This window comes from Maylandia zebra, linkage group LG1, assembly GCF_041146795.1.
Source record: "Maylandia zebra isolate NMK-2024a linkage group LG1, Mzebra_GT3a, whole genome shotgun sequence".
Taxonomy (NCBI): Eukaryota; Metazoa; Chordata; class Actinopteri; order Cichliformes; family Cichlidae; genus Maylandia; species Maylandia zebra.
Genome location: NC_135167.1, coordinates 23,046,359 through 23,063,849, shown reverse-complemented (window position 1 = coordinate 23,063,849; position 17,491 = coordinate 23,046,359). Strand labels below are relative to the sequence as shown.

General features: G+C 37.6%; 1 protein-coding gene across 1 annotated transcript; it reads left to right on the top strand.

Moving 5' to 3' along the window:
- Positions 1-2,068: 2,068 nt before the first annotated feature.
- On the top strand, positions 2,069-17,095 carry pkd1l3 (polycystic kidney disease 1-like 3). Its single transcript, XM_076883445.1, has 23 exons — positions 2,069-2,447; positions 4,084-4,173; positions 4,272-4,297; positions 4,392-4,425; positions 4,568-4,677; positions 4,805-4,867; positions 5,517-5,675; positions 5,765-5,871; positions 5,951-6,074; positions 6,164-6,286; positions 7,290-7,509; positions 7,655-7,836; positions 7,940-8,170; positions 8,272-8,373; positions 11,279-11,457; positions 12,030-12,176; positions 12,262-12,464; positions 13,061-13,248; positions 13,445-13,577; positions 14,183-14,378; positions 14,491-14,719; positions 14,928-15,012; positions 16,156-17,095. The coding sequence occupies exons 1-23, from the start codon at positions 2,117-2,119 to the stop codon at positions 16,200-16,202; spliced, it is 3,309 nt and encodes a 1,102-aa protein (XP_076739560.1). The 5' UTR covers positions 2,069-2,116; the 3' UTR covers positions 16,203-17,095.
- The last annotated feature ends 396 nt before the right edge of the window (positions 17,096-17,491 follow it).

Genomic DNA, 17,491 nt, shown 5'->3' with positions numbered 1-17,491 from the left:
GCGGGCGGACAGTGACATTCTCAGATACCACGGGTGATTAAAGTTGACGTGCATTACACTACATTACGTGTGTATTAGATTTAATACAGGTTTTTTTTGGTAATTATTTTTTTAATAGCCTCTATTTTTTATTCAGTCTAGTGTCAGTTGGTTTCCAGAGTGGATTTTCTCATTTCAGTTTAGTTTTTATTGTTGTGAAAAAGTTTAGTATTATTTTTTTTAATCTTATTTAATTTTTATGCTTTATTATTGTATGGAGAGCATATGTTGGGGACAAGACTTAGGAAAAGCAGTACAATAAAAACACAGAATTTCTTGAAAGTAGTTCAAGTCTGTTGTACACAAAGTCTTAATAAACATGTTCATCTAAGCCTCATTAGGTGTACTGTAATAAAATTAATACCAGACTAACATGAAATAAAACTCAGGATATTTCCTCATTTTAATTTAATTGAATTGAATTTTAGTTTTCCAAATTCATCAAACTCTTTTGATTTTATATATTTTTTTCAAAAGTCAAATTTTTATTTTTATTTAATTAAGTAATTTTTTTAGTTTAGTATTAGTTAACTATAATGCCTTAGACAGGGAATAGGCAGGGAATTTAAGAAGAGAGACCTGATTAAGTATTAACCTCTTAACCCCTAGTGTATCATATTTGATACATACAGTTTTTGTCAGACTTCTACACCATCAGTGTGATTTTTTTTCCACTGAAAAAAACACAAAAAATTGCACAAAGTCCTCAGGAACTTCTACAGATGTACACTGTTCAGGAAAGCATGTGGTAAAAAAACTGCACAGTACATCACTTTACAGTAGCAGGGTTGTTAAGACAATACTCACCCACAACACAGCCTGTTCACACATTTGCCCTCAGGTAAACTGTACAGAAGGCTGAAATGAATGATTAAAAGACTCTCACTTCTATCCACAGGCCATCAGACTCCTGAATATGTCAGCACAACCCTCTCCCACCCCATCACTACTGTTCACTGCTACTGTAATTATTATATTATATACCACTGAACGACACAGGAAATCATTCCTGCCTGTGGCCATCTCCCTGTACAACGCATCCACTTAACACACTGTTTGCTGCTACAACTACACATGTTTCTTTTCCAAATATTTATTTATAAGTGACTTATGTATGTATGTATGTATATATATGTATATATTGTACTATTCTTAGTTAGCGTATTGTCTGTCTTGTCTTAATGTTGGTTTAAAATGGAGCACTGTAACAAAAAATAATTTCCCCCAGGGATCAATAAAGTATTCTGATTCTGATTCTGATTCTGATATTCTGCTGTTGCTGGGACAGATATATTTCCAGACTAGCTCAAGGCATTTCTTTAAACTCATTTAATTTTTTTTGCATATTTATTACTTATAAGCATAAGTAATAAATTATTTAATAGTAATAAATAATAATAAATCATTAATTAATTAATCATTATCATAAGTAATAAATCATTTTCCTTTGTAAATTTCTTGGATCTTTATTGTTATTTTATTAGAATGCTATAATTGTTTTGTGTGAAGGGAGACTGACAAAATAAGAATTTCACTGTACATTGTAAACCATTGTGTTTATCTCCACTGTGCATATGAGAATGAAACTTCATAACTTCTGGTAACAACAGGGTAATACTGAACAACAGTAGACTACAGGGATCATAACAATGGACAGCTAAAGCAAAAAGAAGACAAAGAAAGAAAAGAAAATGCAAACGACTAATAAGAAGATGCTTCTCACAAAAAGTCAACACGAAGACAGGCAAGTGTTGATTCAAGAATTATTTTGGGGGAAAAATGTCATTGTAATGGAATAAAGTGTTTTTACTGTTAACTGCAAATCAAACAATGGAATTGTCCTTACTCTTAGAAGGTCAGCCTGATTGGCCTTTAATGACACTGAGTGATTCCTTCAGTTTGCATCTTGTTTGAGTGTCTCGGGTAATTTTCCTAATGTATTAAGAACATATGCAGGGTTTCTCTGGAGAAAGCTCCCTGATTTTCATGTGATGGATTGAAGTGACCTTGCTCAGTATCTGTTCCAGCCACAGTTCGAGCAGCACTAAGCGCTCGTGCTCTCCACAGAACAATAACAATGGATACGGTACTCCGGACAGCTGTCTTTGTGTGGATTTCAGCTGGATTTCTGTGTGTAGCTGAAAGAACCGAGAACTGTCCAGGAAACAACTTCACGGCAAACTGTGAATTTGTTTTCAGAAATGTATGTTTCGAGTTTGTTGGAGAACCGAAAACCTATTCCCAGGCTAGGAGCAGCTGTGAAAAGCAAGGAGGAGAGCTCCTGAAGGTGATGAACAACCCAACCAAAATCTTCTTGTACAACATAACTCAAGACTGGAACACCAACTTCAATCACACATGGTGGCTTGAAAAGACAGTTGGAGAGGATAACTGGAAATCCACCGATAGTAAGTAAAATACACAAACACAACATGCATTTTGGTGCCGTAATTTTATTTTCTGTTGCACAGGTTATTGTGCTTTTGTGGCCTGTGAGTTTTCAAGTGAAGGCATGTCTGACAGACGTTGGGAAAGAAGAAAAGAAAAAAGTAATACTTGTCTGTTTGAATTGATCAATCACCAGTGCTTTGGGTTTTTTTGGTTTTTGGGGGGGTTTTTTGGAGGGGGGGGGGGTTGCTAATGGTTTAATCACAATAGTTTTGTTGGCAAGCAATAAGATACTGAATGTCGATTGTCAGTTTAGCCCACTCTGTGAGCAAGTAAGTCCTTCTCTCTCTCACTCAACTTCCCTGTCTGTCTTCACTGCTCCACTATCTAAAAAATCAAAATGCCATAAAAATAATCTTAAAAAAGAGACTGAATGTCTTGTTTGCTTTAAACAACCCTCAAATCTCTTCACTAACTGTGGCAGTGTCATCATGAGTCTCTCACTGAAATACTGCCATTTTCAAATCAACCAGGACCTGAAAGTAAGTTCAGGTCACTATATCGTTAAGAAGAAATAATTATACATTACAATAAATTGACATAAATGTAAGAGAGGTTGATGACGTTTGTGTGCTGAGAAAAGGCTGGGTTTCATTTGAATTTTTGTCATGTCACCAGCACCAATTGAATTTAAATATTTTTGAATATGTTCCCTTGGGTGTGTAAATATTTTGTTTTGTTTTTGTTTTGTTTTGCTTTTTAAAGAAGATTCATGTCATAAAATAAGACAAACTTGCAGATCACAATAAATAAATTACCCAATAAGATTTCCAACACTATTTGCTTCCTGTGAGGGATTAGGTTAAGGTTTTTTTTTACTTTGCGTCTTTATGCGAGGCCTGCTTTGGAGGGTGAGACGAGTCAGGCTTGGTAGAGCCTGAATAAAGCTCGATGAGCTAACCGCAGGTCTTCTGCAGAGGGTTCGAGGATAGCCTGGTTGCATATTGTCCAGCTGTGGGAGAGCGCATATTCTCTTGTCTAGAAGTGAAAGTAGATGTAGACAAGGAATGAAGGTATAAGGAAATCTCTGTGAAATGAAATCCTTCAAAACTAAATGAACACCTGTGCTGATAACTCTTCTCCTTGATTATATATTTTATGCTTTACACCCATGTCTCCAGAATATGGAAATTTGTTTCCACATCTGTAACAAAGAAAACTTTTTGTGTTTCTCAAGCGTTGAGAAAACAGCTTGAAATTTCAAGTTATTAGGTCAAAATGTTTAGATAATAATACAAAATTTTAACTTATGGTGGCAGAAATAAGTTTCCGTACCTGAAGGATTATCTCTACGATGAGATGTTTGCCTCACAAGATTCCCACAACACTACCAGGATCAAAAAGGAAAATCTGCTCCATCCACCTGTGTTATGATCATTCAAATGTGTGTTTTTAATTACATAAAGCAAGAAATGAGAAGACTTTACACATGGCTTTATGTGGCTTCTGGGATCATCTGTTTACATTTTACCTATAGATTATTGATTTGTAAATAATTAACCGTGTATTGACAGTTGCAGCCCTGTTAGTTGTTGTCTCGTTGTTAAACCTTTGTCTCAAAAACTAACCTTTCCTAATGCCATTTCTTTTCAACAGAAAACACCTCATGTACATACATGAAGCTGAATCCTCTCCAGCTCGTAACGTCTGACTGTAAAAAGAAAAGAGGCTTCCTCTGCACCCACAGTACGTGAAGCTTTCTGATCCGAGCTTTAACCTAACCAGATTTGTTTTCATTCTTCATTTGTGCTCTTTCATTCATAACATAACTTTGTGTTTTAAAGGTTTACAGTCTCCCTCAAACACAAAGGTAAGACAAATAAATTTCACAGGCAGTAATAAGCCATGCAAGCCTCCAAGACTCAGCTTTCATATTGTCCACCTTGTTCATGTTTTCTTTGTAGTGTACCGAAATTTCCAGCCATGCAACCAAACTTCGTAAGTTAGAATGCACTTTATTTGTGTCTTCTTATTCAACACCCTAAATGACATAAATCTAGTGTTGTATCGCTTATTTTTTCCCTTTTCTTTTCTTTTTTTTACTGGACCTTGTTAAACATCACATACTCTTTGATTCCAGGGCACAAAAGGGGTCTACTTTCAGATTTAATTCAAAACCTTGACGATCCAACGATCCAAACAATCCTTAAAAAAGCTTTGGATACCTTAAACATTAACGTATTTCTCAAGGTGAGACAAATCATTTTACATATCAACATTTTTTTTTATAAATTATGAGGAGCTTTGAATTACAATTTTTTTTTTTTTTATAAAAAAGCACCCCAGAGTTAAAAGCTGTCCCTTGTTTCTGAGACAGGATGCAGACAGAGTACTAAATACGATGGACGTGACACCAGGGGAACCGACAAATAGCAACAGGGTGGGTACCTTTATTTACGAAAGCAAGAACACTTTCATCATTACTGTTTTTAGTTTTGTACTGTTATTTTTTTTAATTGACATTTAGGAATCACTGTACCATACCATCAACTTTAGCAATTTGTTACTACATCCTCCTCCCTTTTTCTGTATTTAAACAACTAAAATATCGATACAAAAAGAATGAAAGAAGAAGAAAGAAAAGAAAGAAAAAAGAAAAAGAAGCAAAACAGAAAAATAAATAAAAAATACAAAGGAAAAAAAAGGCATGTAGGGAGTGTGTTTCTGTTTCCATTAATATAACTTATATTTCCTCTAGTCTTCAAAGGTAAATATCTTCCAAATGTCTCTTGTATTTCTGCATGTATTCCCTTCCAATAAGTTTTAATAACATGACAGTCCCAGAAAATATGATAGTGATTTGCATTTGTATTTCCACAATTTCTCCAGCAAGTGAGAGGGTTACCTTCATAGTGAGATTTTTGGTGAGGTGTAATAAAATATCTTATCAGGTTTTCCACCCAAATTCCCTCCAGCTCTGTGAGCTGCTACATTTCCATTGATATGCCCATATTGTCATCATTACTGTTTTATTCTCATGTTTTTATATTCATGCTGTGCTAAATTCTCCCTCCTTTTTCTTCCAAAAGGAAGCATTCGTGAGTAATTTGTTGAAAAGTGTTGCGTTACTGAACGTCTCATTTGCTTTGAACAACACCGAGACACTCAATCACATCCTCAACTGCAGCAGTGCCATCCTGAGTCTGTCACTGAAAAACTGCGATCTTAAAAACAACCCAAACCCTAAAGTAAGTTCACGTAACTACATCACCAGCAACATAAATGTCTCTGTTATTGTTTCAGCTCTCACACTGGAATGATGTTTTTTCTTCTCCAGGATTTGTTTGGAGATGTCTTTAAGATTTTTGCGAAAGTTGCTAACCTGCTATCAGGAGAGAACGAATTTGTCATGCAATACCCAATGGGCACCATTTATCAGAAAACGTGGGTATTTTGCTTTAAAATGTCACTTGCCTCTGCTTTAAAAACTTTTACATATAAAATTAATTTTCCCCTCCATCAGACAAAAACCTGCTGACATTGGCAATTCAGTGCTGGGTTCAGAAAAAGTTGGCAATTCCGCTAAGCTCCCTTCAAATTCAGTGCTTGGACCAGTGCTTAATAAGTACAACAACATCATCTCTCAGGTCTGAGTATGTGTGTGTGTTATCATCATTAGTGTTTTTATCTTTGCTGACATCCACAGCCTGTTTAACTGAGCATTTGTCACTATTAGATGACTACGTTCAATGAAAATCCCTATCCATCTGAAGACAACATAACAGGGAGTGTGTGCAGCCTTTCACTTAGTGATGGAACGCAGGACATTAAGGTGGCAAACCTGACAGAGATGGTGGAGGTACAGCCAACTTACTGCTTACTGTATGAGAACAGCTCAGTCGACATTATTCATTATACAGTGGACATTTTGACATTGCAGTGTCTTGCAGTTGTAGTAGAAAAAGACAGAAAAACAAAAATAAATACACAATTAGACAAAACATAATAAACATGCTGAGATGCTTACGCAGACAATGAAGCCACAAAACAAAACAAACAACATAAAAACGGTTCAAAATAATCACATACAAAGTCCAAAAATTCATAATGTTTAGTCATTTAACTTACATACTGTTTTTCAAGCCTTCATCCTCAGTGTACTCCAAACATGCTGTCTTCCTGAACTCCTCTTTGCCAACACACCTGCCAATATCAAATTTCTCCGCACAGTCAATACACCCAATGCAATTACAAAAGTGACATCACAGCTATAGAAAAATTAAGAAAAAAAATCTAATCGCAAATCTTGTTTTATTGTCAGTTTTGAAAATATCAGTACCGGGAGGTATGAAAGTGCACAATAACCTACTGGAAGCACAAAGGCACAATTACTTAGATGAGATCAATTATATGCGTATGCATCAATAACATGACGTTAATAATTAACTGTTTAAACATCGTGATTAGTGTCAATTATCTTTACTAAAATAACATGATTTAAGGTCATAGTTTTACTTTTTTGTTTTATTTAATTTTTGAATAAGGAATACCAGCAGTTCCTTCATTTGCTAATTGTTTCAAATGTCAGTTGTCACAGGAGGTGACTTTTACATTCTTAGTGTAGCTACAGTTAGAAGAATGGAGGTGTAAGTACAGTAAAGCTTTCAGTGATGCCTGGTTTATAGTTTTAATCGTTTCTAATATGTAACTAGTAAATAACCGATTAAATATGAATCAAGATGGGTCGGTTAATACTAGGAAGCTTGCTTTAAAACAAAAACATCTGAATATTTAATTTTAAAACCCAGACTGAAATAAGATGTTTTTCTTCATGCCACAAATTCTTTCCTTCCTTTCACCAGATCTTTTTGGCTCGTCCAAATGCTGCAGCTCTGATCAACACTACTGTCGTGTTAGAGAAAAGCTCAAAATCGGTGACTACACTCAATGTCTCAGACCCTAATGTGACGATCTTCTTCGGCGTGGAGCCCAATGTGAATGTGTCACTGGTTCTCCTCTTGTCTCATGGGTTGCCTCCTAATAACACAAACTACAGCAACAGAACTGTACTGAACCGCACAGGTAGCTGTCAGCAAAGTCAAATTAGGTCACTAGAATGGCCACACCTCGCTCTGGTATTATTTATATGTACTGATCATAGCAAAAACACTTATTTATGCAGTATATTTAAGTTTTGTTTTCGGGGGGTTTTGCTTTTTTGCTTTAGAGGGATTTCGCTGGATGATAACACCAGAGATGTTACAAAAGACTCCTGGGATTTGGTATATTGATACAAGAGTTTCTGATTCTGAATGGCAGCCAGACATGAACCTGAAGATCACCACTTTTACGAGCAAGTGCCTGTACTGGAACACAGACGCAAAGAAATGGAGCACTGAAGGCTGTATGGTATGTTTTCCCCTGGATAAAATCTGATCATTTGGCTCTGCATGCACTATAATATTCTAGCATAGGTGAGTACCAGTCAGTCATGTGTTGTGTTTTTCCTCAGGTGGGGAAAGAAAGCACTCCGCACCGAACGCAGTGTCTCTGTAATCACCTCACTATCTTTGGGAGCTCCTTCTTTGTGATGCCAAACTACGTCGACATATCCCGCACTGCAGAGCTGTTTGCCACTGTGAATCAGAACTATGTGGTGCTGGCCCTGCTGTGTGCATTTTTCGGACTCTACCTGATGACACTGCTGTGGGCCTGCTATGCTGACCGGAGGGCACGCACAAGGGTCAGCCTGTCTCCCGCCAGTTTTCATAAATCCAGCCTTTTTTTGCATGTATATTTTCATGTTATTTAACATCACAATGTTGTACGTTTTTGAACCATCAGAGAAAGATGACACTCTTGGAGGACAATCACCCAGCTGCACAGTACAGCTACCTGATCGGCATCCAAACTGGACGCCGCAGAAATGCTGGGACCAGTGCCAATGTAAGTCTTTTTTCCACTGACAGCAGAGATGGGCAGATCAATCAAAATATCATTTCAACTCAGTTTTATTTATATAGTGCCAAATCACAACAACAGTCATCTCAAGGCGCTTAGTATCAATAATACTAATACAAGTGCTGGTATTAGTATTATTGATACTATCACAATAGGATTGATACTTTGCTTGTATCCTCTAAGTTCAGTATGTAGTCCACTGAACTGTGTTAAATATTCTTTTAATGAAAAATATACCTCAAACATGCTCTATTAAAAATCTCTGAAGCCTTTCGTGTTGATGGTCACGTCTTTATTTGTAGCTGATGGCACAATATAGCTTTAGAGACACATCAACATTCCAGGTCGCAGTTTCAAAATACACAAAAAGCTGCGAAGCATTGCTTTGTTGCATTAACTAAGTTTTGTGAAAAGTACAAATCACAGTTTTTAGTGGTCATTAAAATGTGTTTAGAATTTGCAAATTGATGATGACTCATCTGATACATCATGACCCATTGCTTTCCCCTGCAAAGTGTCGATCTTCACAATACTGGCCCTGTATTTACACGGTATCAGATTGATACCAAAATTTGCAGTATCATGCAGCACTGACAATCACTACCTTACAGACAGGCAGTGGATTCAGTTCAGTTTATAGTGGGAATTTAGTTGATAAAGAACATTTACATTTAAAACAAGTCAATATATTTGTTAAAAAGAAAAAAAAAGCTCCATTTAGGCAAACAAGAAGCAAACACGGCCATCGGAAAAAGGACTATGTAAATATGGGCGCCTCCCTAAAGGATAGGCTCATTTAAATTTTACTACATGTAGAAGACTATAAACCACAATCACTGCGGATAAGAGATGATTACAGAAAACAAACCCGATTCAACGCTCAGACAGGCATCTTAGTGTTGTTTTCAGACAGGATGACATACCTGTCTTTAATGAATAAGACTATTTTACAGCCAACTCACAACTTCCCACTGACACTGGATTACTGGATAGGTTGACAGAGTCACTCACTATAACAACAATACTATGATAACTATAAATGAAGAAGTATGAAAGAAATTCCTAAGGACTACATGTCAAAGAATATTGTTAACTTGTGTTTTCCTAACATTATTTTGTCAAGCACTAATATTATATCTACAAGAAGAGGGAAGGTACTTAAATTAATGGAAGCCGGTTTGAAATTACATATGAAATCCCTCTAGAAACCTCGGTCACCGGTTATGTCAAGTCTTCACAGTTTGTTGCACAAGGCCAAAAATAGTGCGGTCCTTCAAGTACAGGGAGTGCAGAATTATTAGGCAAGTTGTATTTTTGAGGAATAATGTTATTATTGAACAACAACCATGTTCTCAATGAACCCAAAAAACTCATTAATATCAAAGCTGAATGTTTTTGGAAGTAGTTTTTAGTTTGTTTTTAGTTTTAGCTATTTTAGGGGGATATCTGTGTGTGCAGGTGACTATTACTGTCCATAATTATTAGGCAACTTAACAAAAAACAAATATATACCCATTTCAATTATTTATTTTTACCAGTGAAACCAATATAACATCTCCACATTCATAAATATACATTTCTGACATTCAAAAACAAAACAAAAACAAATCAGCGACCAATATAGCCACCTTTCTTTGCAAGGACACTCAAAAGCCTGCCATCCATGGATCCTGTCAGTGTTTTGATCTGTTCACCATCAACATTACGTGCAGCAGCAACCACAGCCTCCCAGACACTGTTCAGAGAGGTGTACTGTTTTCCCTCCTTGTAAATCTCACATTTGATGATGGACCACAGGTTCTCAATGGGGTTCAGATCAGGTGAACAAGGAGGCCATGTCATTAGTTTTTCTTCTTTTATACCCTTTCTTGCCAGCCACGCTGTGGAGTACTTGGACGCGTGTGATGGAGCATTGTCCTGCATGAAAATCATGTTTTTCTTGAAGGATGCAGACTTCTTCATGTACCACTGCTTGAAGAAGGTGTCTTCCAGAAACTGGCAGTAGGACTGGGAGTTGAGCTTGACTCCATCCTCAACCCGAAAAGGCCCCACAAGCTCATCTTTGATGATACCAGCCCAAACCAGTACTCCACCTCCACCTTGCTGGCGTCTGAGTCGGACTGGAGCTCTCTGCCCTTTACCAATCCAGCCACGGGCCCATCCATCTGGCCCATCAAGACTCACTCTCATTTCATCAGTCCATAAAACCTTAGAAAAACCAGTCTTGAGATATTTCTTGGCCCAGTCTTGACGTTTCAGCTTGTGTGTCTTGTTCAGTGGTGGTCGTCTTTCAGCCTTTCTTACCTTGGCCATGTCTCTGAGTATTGCACACCTTGTGCTTTTGGGCACTCCAGTGATGTTGCAGCTCTGAAATATGGCCAAACTGGTGGCAAGTGGCACCTTGGCAACTGCACGCTTGACTTTTCTCAGTTCATGGGCAGTTATTTTGCGCCTTGGTTTTTCCACAGGCTTCTTGCGACCCTGTTGACTATTTTGAATGAAACGCTTGATTGTTCGATGATCACGCTTCAGAAGCTTTGCAATTTTGAGACTGCTGCATCCCTCTGCAAGATATCTCACTATTTTTGACTTTTCTGAGCCTGTCAAGTCCTTCTTTTGACCCATTTTGCCAAAGGAAAGGACATTGCCTAATAATTATGCACACCTGATATAGGGTGTTGATGTCATTAGACCACACCCCTTCTCATTACAGAGATGCACATCACCTAATATGCTTAATTGGTAGTAGGCTTTCGAGCCTATACAGCTTGCAGTAAGACAACATGCATGAAGAGGATGATGTGGACAAAATACTCATTTGCCTAATAATTCTGCACTCCCTGTATATACAGTCTGGGTCACTTCACCGGTACGCTGTGCTCTCCCGCAGGTCACAGTGAAGCTGATTGGCTCAGAAGCAGAGAGTAACGTACACACTCTCACAGACCCAGAGAAGCCAGTGTTTGAGAGAGGATCTGTTGATTATTTCGTGCTGACCACACCCTTCCCACTGGGTGAAGTGCAGACCATCAGGCTGCAGCACGACAACTCTGGAGGTCATCCATCGTGGTAAGGACATGAGCAGCAAAAAGTAGATCGTTTGGCGTTACGTCAGATCAGGATGAAGTGCTTTTCATCAGAAATGAGAATGTTTTCTCTCATACGTGTTGAAAAGTTGGCAACTATTTAAAGACTACTATACTACACAGACAGCTGTGTGTTTTTTTTATACTTGGATTGATTTGGTATTATACAGGTAAGGGACTAGTCAAAAGGGACTAGTGCATTAAGGTGCTTAAAAATGCCTTTAAATACCTTCCTGATGGGTTTATTTATTCGTTTCAAGTCTCCTTTAATGCAATATAATGCTCATTTTGTTAACTGTGACTCTATTTAGAGTAAAATAGATGATAAAGCAAGGTATGATTTACAGTGTGGCTATGAATATATAGATTTGGGTTCTACTAATGACGTCTGGTGAGTGTTTCTTTCACATGGTATGGCGAGTTAAATAACTGAATTCTTTTTTTTCTGTTTTGGTGCTCCTAGTTTGCAATGTTGCTTTTTATTTCCATGATTTTAATTCCTTAGGTAAATGTTAAATGTGTCATCTTTCATTTCTGTATATTTTTTCTTTAAAGGTACATAAACAAAATGACTGTACAGGACCTCCAAACGCGACACATGTGGCACTTCTTTTGTGAATGCTGGCTGAGTTCTGAGCGCGGAGACGGCATGACCAAAAAAACCTTCAATGCTGCAAAAGTCAACGAGGTTGCCAGCTTCAGGTTAGAGTCCCTTTACACTGCTGAAAATAAATTGCTCATCACATCGCTTAAATTAAGTGATTATTTATTCTCCGTCCTCTCTCAGGAACATTTTCCAGACCAGGACATCGACTGGTTTTAGAGACGAACACATCTGGGTGTCCATCGTGGATCCTCCCTCACGCAGCCCGTTCACACGTGCCCAGAGGGTTTCTTGCTGCATGTGCCTTCTGCTCTGTACCATGGCCATCAACATCGCCTTCTGGAACATCCCTGTGGATCCAAACTCAACAGTACTCTTTTCAATTGGTGATTACAAAGTCTTAGATTATTGTTTGATTACTGATTACATCTGTTTCTTAGCATCAAACAACAAAGTTTAATTCAGGAGGGGAACCTGCTCTTTGTGCTAATATTAGCAGTGTTTGGATAAGGATTACTGCTCACAAGCGATTGTATCTAGGAGCAAGGCTGCATGCCGAAGGTGAACATGACTGGTTCTTAATAATTACCTACAACACATTTGCATCCAGATGTGCACCAAACTCAGAACCTTACTAACTCCACCTGGCCAAACACTGTTAAAACTGGTGCTTTCTTAGCAGATCTACGTGTTATTGAGTTTTTACATTCTGCACTTGGATCTTCTGTTGATGTGACCTTTAGTCACACCTTTCTATTGTATGGATAGATATTCAATATTCAAACTGAAATAATGTAAAGTTGATTCCACGAGGTCAGAGAGCAAACAGTCGCACACAGCTTTCTGTTAAAATCAACTGAGAAAGAACCCTGCAGTAAAACATTGCATTACTGTTTGCAGCTGTTTATTTGGGTGTTATTAGCTGGAGCTGTATTAGTTGCTTCACATCATCATCACCGTGTCCTTTGTTGTGTCTGTCCAGGTTCAATAAAGATGACCTGGCAGGACCTCATGGTGGGCGTGCAGTGCGGTCTCCTCATGTTCCCAATCAACATCCTCATCATCACAATCTTTCGAAGCATCAAACCTCGCATAGTTCCAAAATCTAAAAAAGCTGACCCTGAGGAGAACGTGAAACCCCCCATACTCAACATACCGACTGTGCTGAGGGTGCGTTACATGTTTATATTTGTCAGATGACCCGTACTCATCACAGAACCTGCAAGCCTGAGATGTTTTTTGAATATAGTCCATGTCATAGTCCGTGTAGCTCTGGTTTCTCCTTTACTATTACATACTTATCTATGCAGTGAAACAGTGCACCGCTCATGTATAATTTAGTACTTGTTGTTCTTCCCTGCAACAGGATGTAGAGCAGATCATTTCTTTGGCGAGCAAGAGCCCAAGAAACAAGATGTTAGAGATGCACAGACTGGAGTCCGTTGTTGATCTCTTCTCGGCCTTGGACAGGTTGAATGAATTAATTCAGCACATGCAAGGTAGTTTTATTTCATTCACTTTAATCTCAGCAAAAGAAAGAAAAAAGAGACAGATAAAATGTTTATAATATACTCAAATTAACATGAATACACATAAGCAACATACTATTAGTGATCTTAAACTAATAAAAGAGTACATAAGATGCATAAGCTTATGAATACAGCAGTTTGTTGCTACTCTGAGAAGAACCAATAAGACGGCTAGTGAACGCTTATTTCCTTGCTCTCACCCCATCAACAGTTATTTCAAACAATCTAAAAACTATCTCAAAGACCTATCTCAAAGAAACAACAGTGCTGAGAAACATGACGCTTGTATTTAAGGCTTATTTTCTTTTTTTTTTATGTTGTCAGGAAAAAAACATCAATACCATCAGACGTGTCTTTTAAAGATTTCCATGTAGCACACTGCTAGGACCTATTTCTTTCTATTCAAATTGAGTTTTAGGCAAATAACTTCTCCTCTGTCTGATCAGGCCAAGCAGCAGCACTTTTCTGCCTTGTGTAGTGTGACAGTAGTGTTACCTTTCTTCTCAGAAAGAGGTAACTTCAAGAGAAATGTAACTACCTTCTTATGTATATGTTTGAATATAAATCTTTCTCAGGAGAGAGTGAGAGCGACCATCACTTGGTGTACTGCAGCAAGTTTCTCCTAGCTAGTCTCTGTCATCTCCTGATGTGCCTGGAGAAACTGGATTTCAGATACTTTGCGACTCTAGACCAGTACCAGCAGGCCCTCAACTACACCAACGCACTGGTTCACAAGACTGAGATGGTCTTCAGCAGCCACTTGGCCTACTGGTCAGTACTCCAACTGCCAGTGAGACAAAAATATTTGCAGAGCTATTTGTGCTATTATACTGAACTGGTACGTCATGCGTGTGTTTTTTCTGTCCATCTCGTCCCAACCCAGCCCACCTCCTGCGAAGAAGCCAAAGAAGAAGGCAACGACCATCCTGGGCTGTTGGCTGCCATGGTGGTTTGTGTTTGTAGGCTGGTTCCTGTTGCTGTCCATCAGCGGCATTTCAACTTTCTTCACCTTGTTGTATGGCTTTCAGTACGGCAAGGAGAAGTCCATCAAGTGGGTCATGTCTCTGGGCCTCTCCCTTTTCGAAAGCATCTTTATTCTGCAGCCTCTAAAGGTGGGTAAAATAAATCCTTTTTTTTTTAAAGTCAATTTGCTTGGCTGATAATCTGAAGTGTTTCCTGCATGTCACACTCTGAGATGATGTATGTATTTGAAGATACTTGGGTTTCTACAGAATGTTATAGTTTGTTTCTGTTTTTGAAATTTCTGCAAACGTGTATGCAACACTATTCGTTTCTTGTGCGGTCTGCTTTTTCTCACAGGTGATAGGCGTTGCTGTGATTTTCGCCCTGCTGCTCAAACCTGTAGCTGTAGACGAGAGTGAAGAAGTTGAGCAAGTCCTGTTAGGTAAGAAAACTTGTTCTGTAGTCTCTGTGCAGCCAGAACAGGTCAGTGCAAAGCTTTAAGTATATACTGTGATGTGATGTTTTTGTTGAATAATTTTTTTATATTTACAAAAAAGTACCCATTTTTTCTCTTTTATAAATATTTTTATAATATTTTATAGATATTTACTATAGATATTAAAATTAAATAAACATTTTTTTCTTTGATAATAATCATTAGTAGTATTAGTAATAACAAGTCACTTTTGTTACTCTCTTTAATGACCTCTTTGTGCTACTTGTGACGTTTTTCTCAGCAGCGTATAATCAGTATCTTTTCTTTTTGGAGTACTTTTTTTAAAATAAAAAAAATTAGAAAGCCTTATTGTCACCGTACTAAAATATAATGATGTTAGGAGAGCTGCTATTGTTTAGTGCATTAAAGTTCTTAACATATTGTCCACTATAACACTATGCATCTGTGTATGTATCAGTCTTATACAACTGAATGTAAACAATTAGATTCATGAATATATATAAAAATTAGTAGATGCAACAAGGATGCATTTGTTGCAAAAAGCAAAATTGTGGTGGACTGATTTCATTTTACATGTTTGCACTGACTTAGAGTCCAAATGGCCTTGGCATTATGATTCCTGTGGCCTGTAGCTCCTGTCAGAGGACAATGGGTCAGATAGGTGGTCACCAGGCTGTCCTAAAATCAAAAAATATGAAGTTTTCATTAATTCACAGAAAATGAAACAGGTTGGATGAACCTATTTTGCGTGTACATGTAAAAATAATCATTCATATTTCAAATTAGAAGAATTTATTTACCAACATGCAAAGATTATATGGATTCATATTAACCTGAGATAGTGTCTAAATATTATTCAACACACAGGAAAGATTTACTGCAACCGTCTCATTCATATTTCACGAAGCAGACCAAGGAAGCCTTTTCCCCTTTTTTCAGCTTGGCTGCCGAGAGCTCTGATGTAATCATGCAGATCACACACACCCAAAATTTTGTTGACTGCGATAAAGGACTGACCCTTTTCTTTTCCTGTTACCTTTCTCTCGTGCATCTGTGTATCCATGTACCCTTTGCGGAGCTTAAGATAAGTGCTTTGAGTCTTACAGTTGTGTCTTCTCCATTTAACAGAGCAACAGGAAAAGTGCAGACAGTACAGCGGCAGGGACACAATGTGAGGTTACTGCATTTGACGACATGAGCTGACTCCTCTGACATGCACAGCTGCGACACATGCCCCCCCGCTTCTTAGGAAATCTTTTGCACTTATTGTAAGTTTTACTTTCTGGATATAGAGTTGCATTACACGTCATGGTGTTTTGTATGTGTACAGAGGTTCCAGTGCCTATGAGAATCTTTTTGAAGTTGTGAGTCATAATAATGGGCAATTAAATAACTGTTCTTGTATGTGAAATTCACCAGGATTACATATGAGAAAAAGAGATTTTTTTTCCTTTTTAAAAAAACTGTTGATACATTCATTTAATGCTAGTGCAAAACACATATACAGATTCAGACATATGTAAACACGTTAAGAACTATTATCATCGAGTGTGAAAAAAGCTGTCTTTTATCCAATAAAGTAGTGATCCAGGAGAAATAGAAGAGAAATTTCAACAGAAAAAAACCTGCAAAGTAACTTTAACACAGCTTTCTGTTTAAATGCTTCCCTATGATTCTAACGGTTAATAGCTGTAAATGAAGTTGTGTGAAATAGTGCGAAGGTGCTTTTATGTTGCTGCCCATCTGGGAGCTAATGATTAATTGATTACATTTTTCATTTCACTCCTGTCACTGTAATTGATTCTGAAAGTGTGTTTCATGCCTCTTTATCACTCTTGGCTGCATTTTTGAGATTCATTCAGTCCTCAGTTTAAAAGGCTTATGTAACAGATCTCATTCAAGTTTGTGCTTTTGGTTTGGGAATACAAGCTGTTCTTCAGACAGCTGATTGTCCTGTCTTAGATCTTCTGTGCTTAATCACAAATGATTTAAACTATTTATTCACTGGTGTCATACAGTAGTATTATATGTGTGAATTTCAATAAACAGCTCTCTGGTAAAATCTGCAGTTGCTTAGTTGATGTTTAATGTTTAAATGATTTATAAAATTGAACTCAGGTCAAAAAGAGATGTGCTGATCTGTGTATGCATCCCTAGTGAATCCCAGAGATGACCAGCAGCTTACATAACAATTAACAGTCATTGCATTAGTAAAATAATCAGTGCACAAAGACTATCACACCAGATTATCCTGGAAAGCGGAACCAAAAGGTGGTATTTGAGACCTTTGCATGATTACTGCTAAACCTCTTGCAAATTTTGTATGTATGATTTTATAAGTTCAATATAAAAAAAAGAAATTAACTACCTCCCAGCTTTAGTACTTCCCACACACGTTCATCCACATTTTCCCTGGCTGAGGCTCAGGAGGTGGAGCAGATTGTCCACTAAAGGTTGGGAGTTC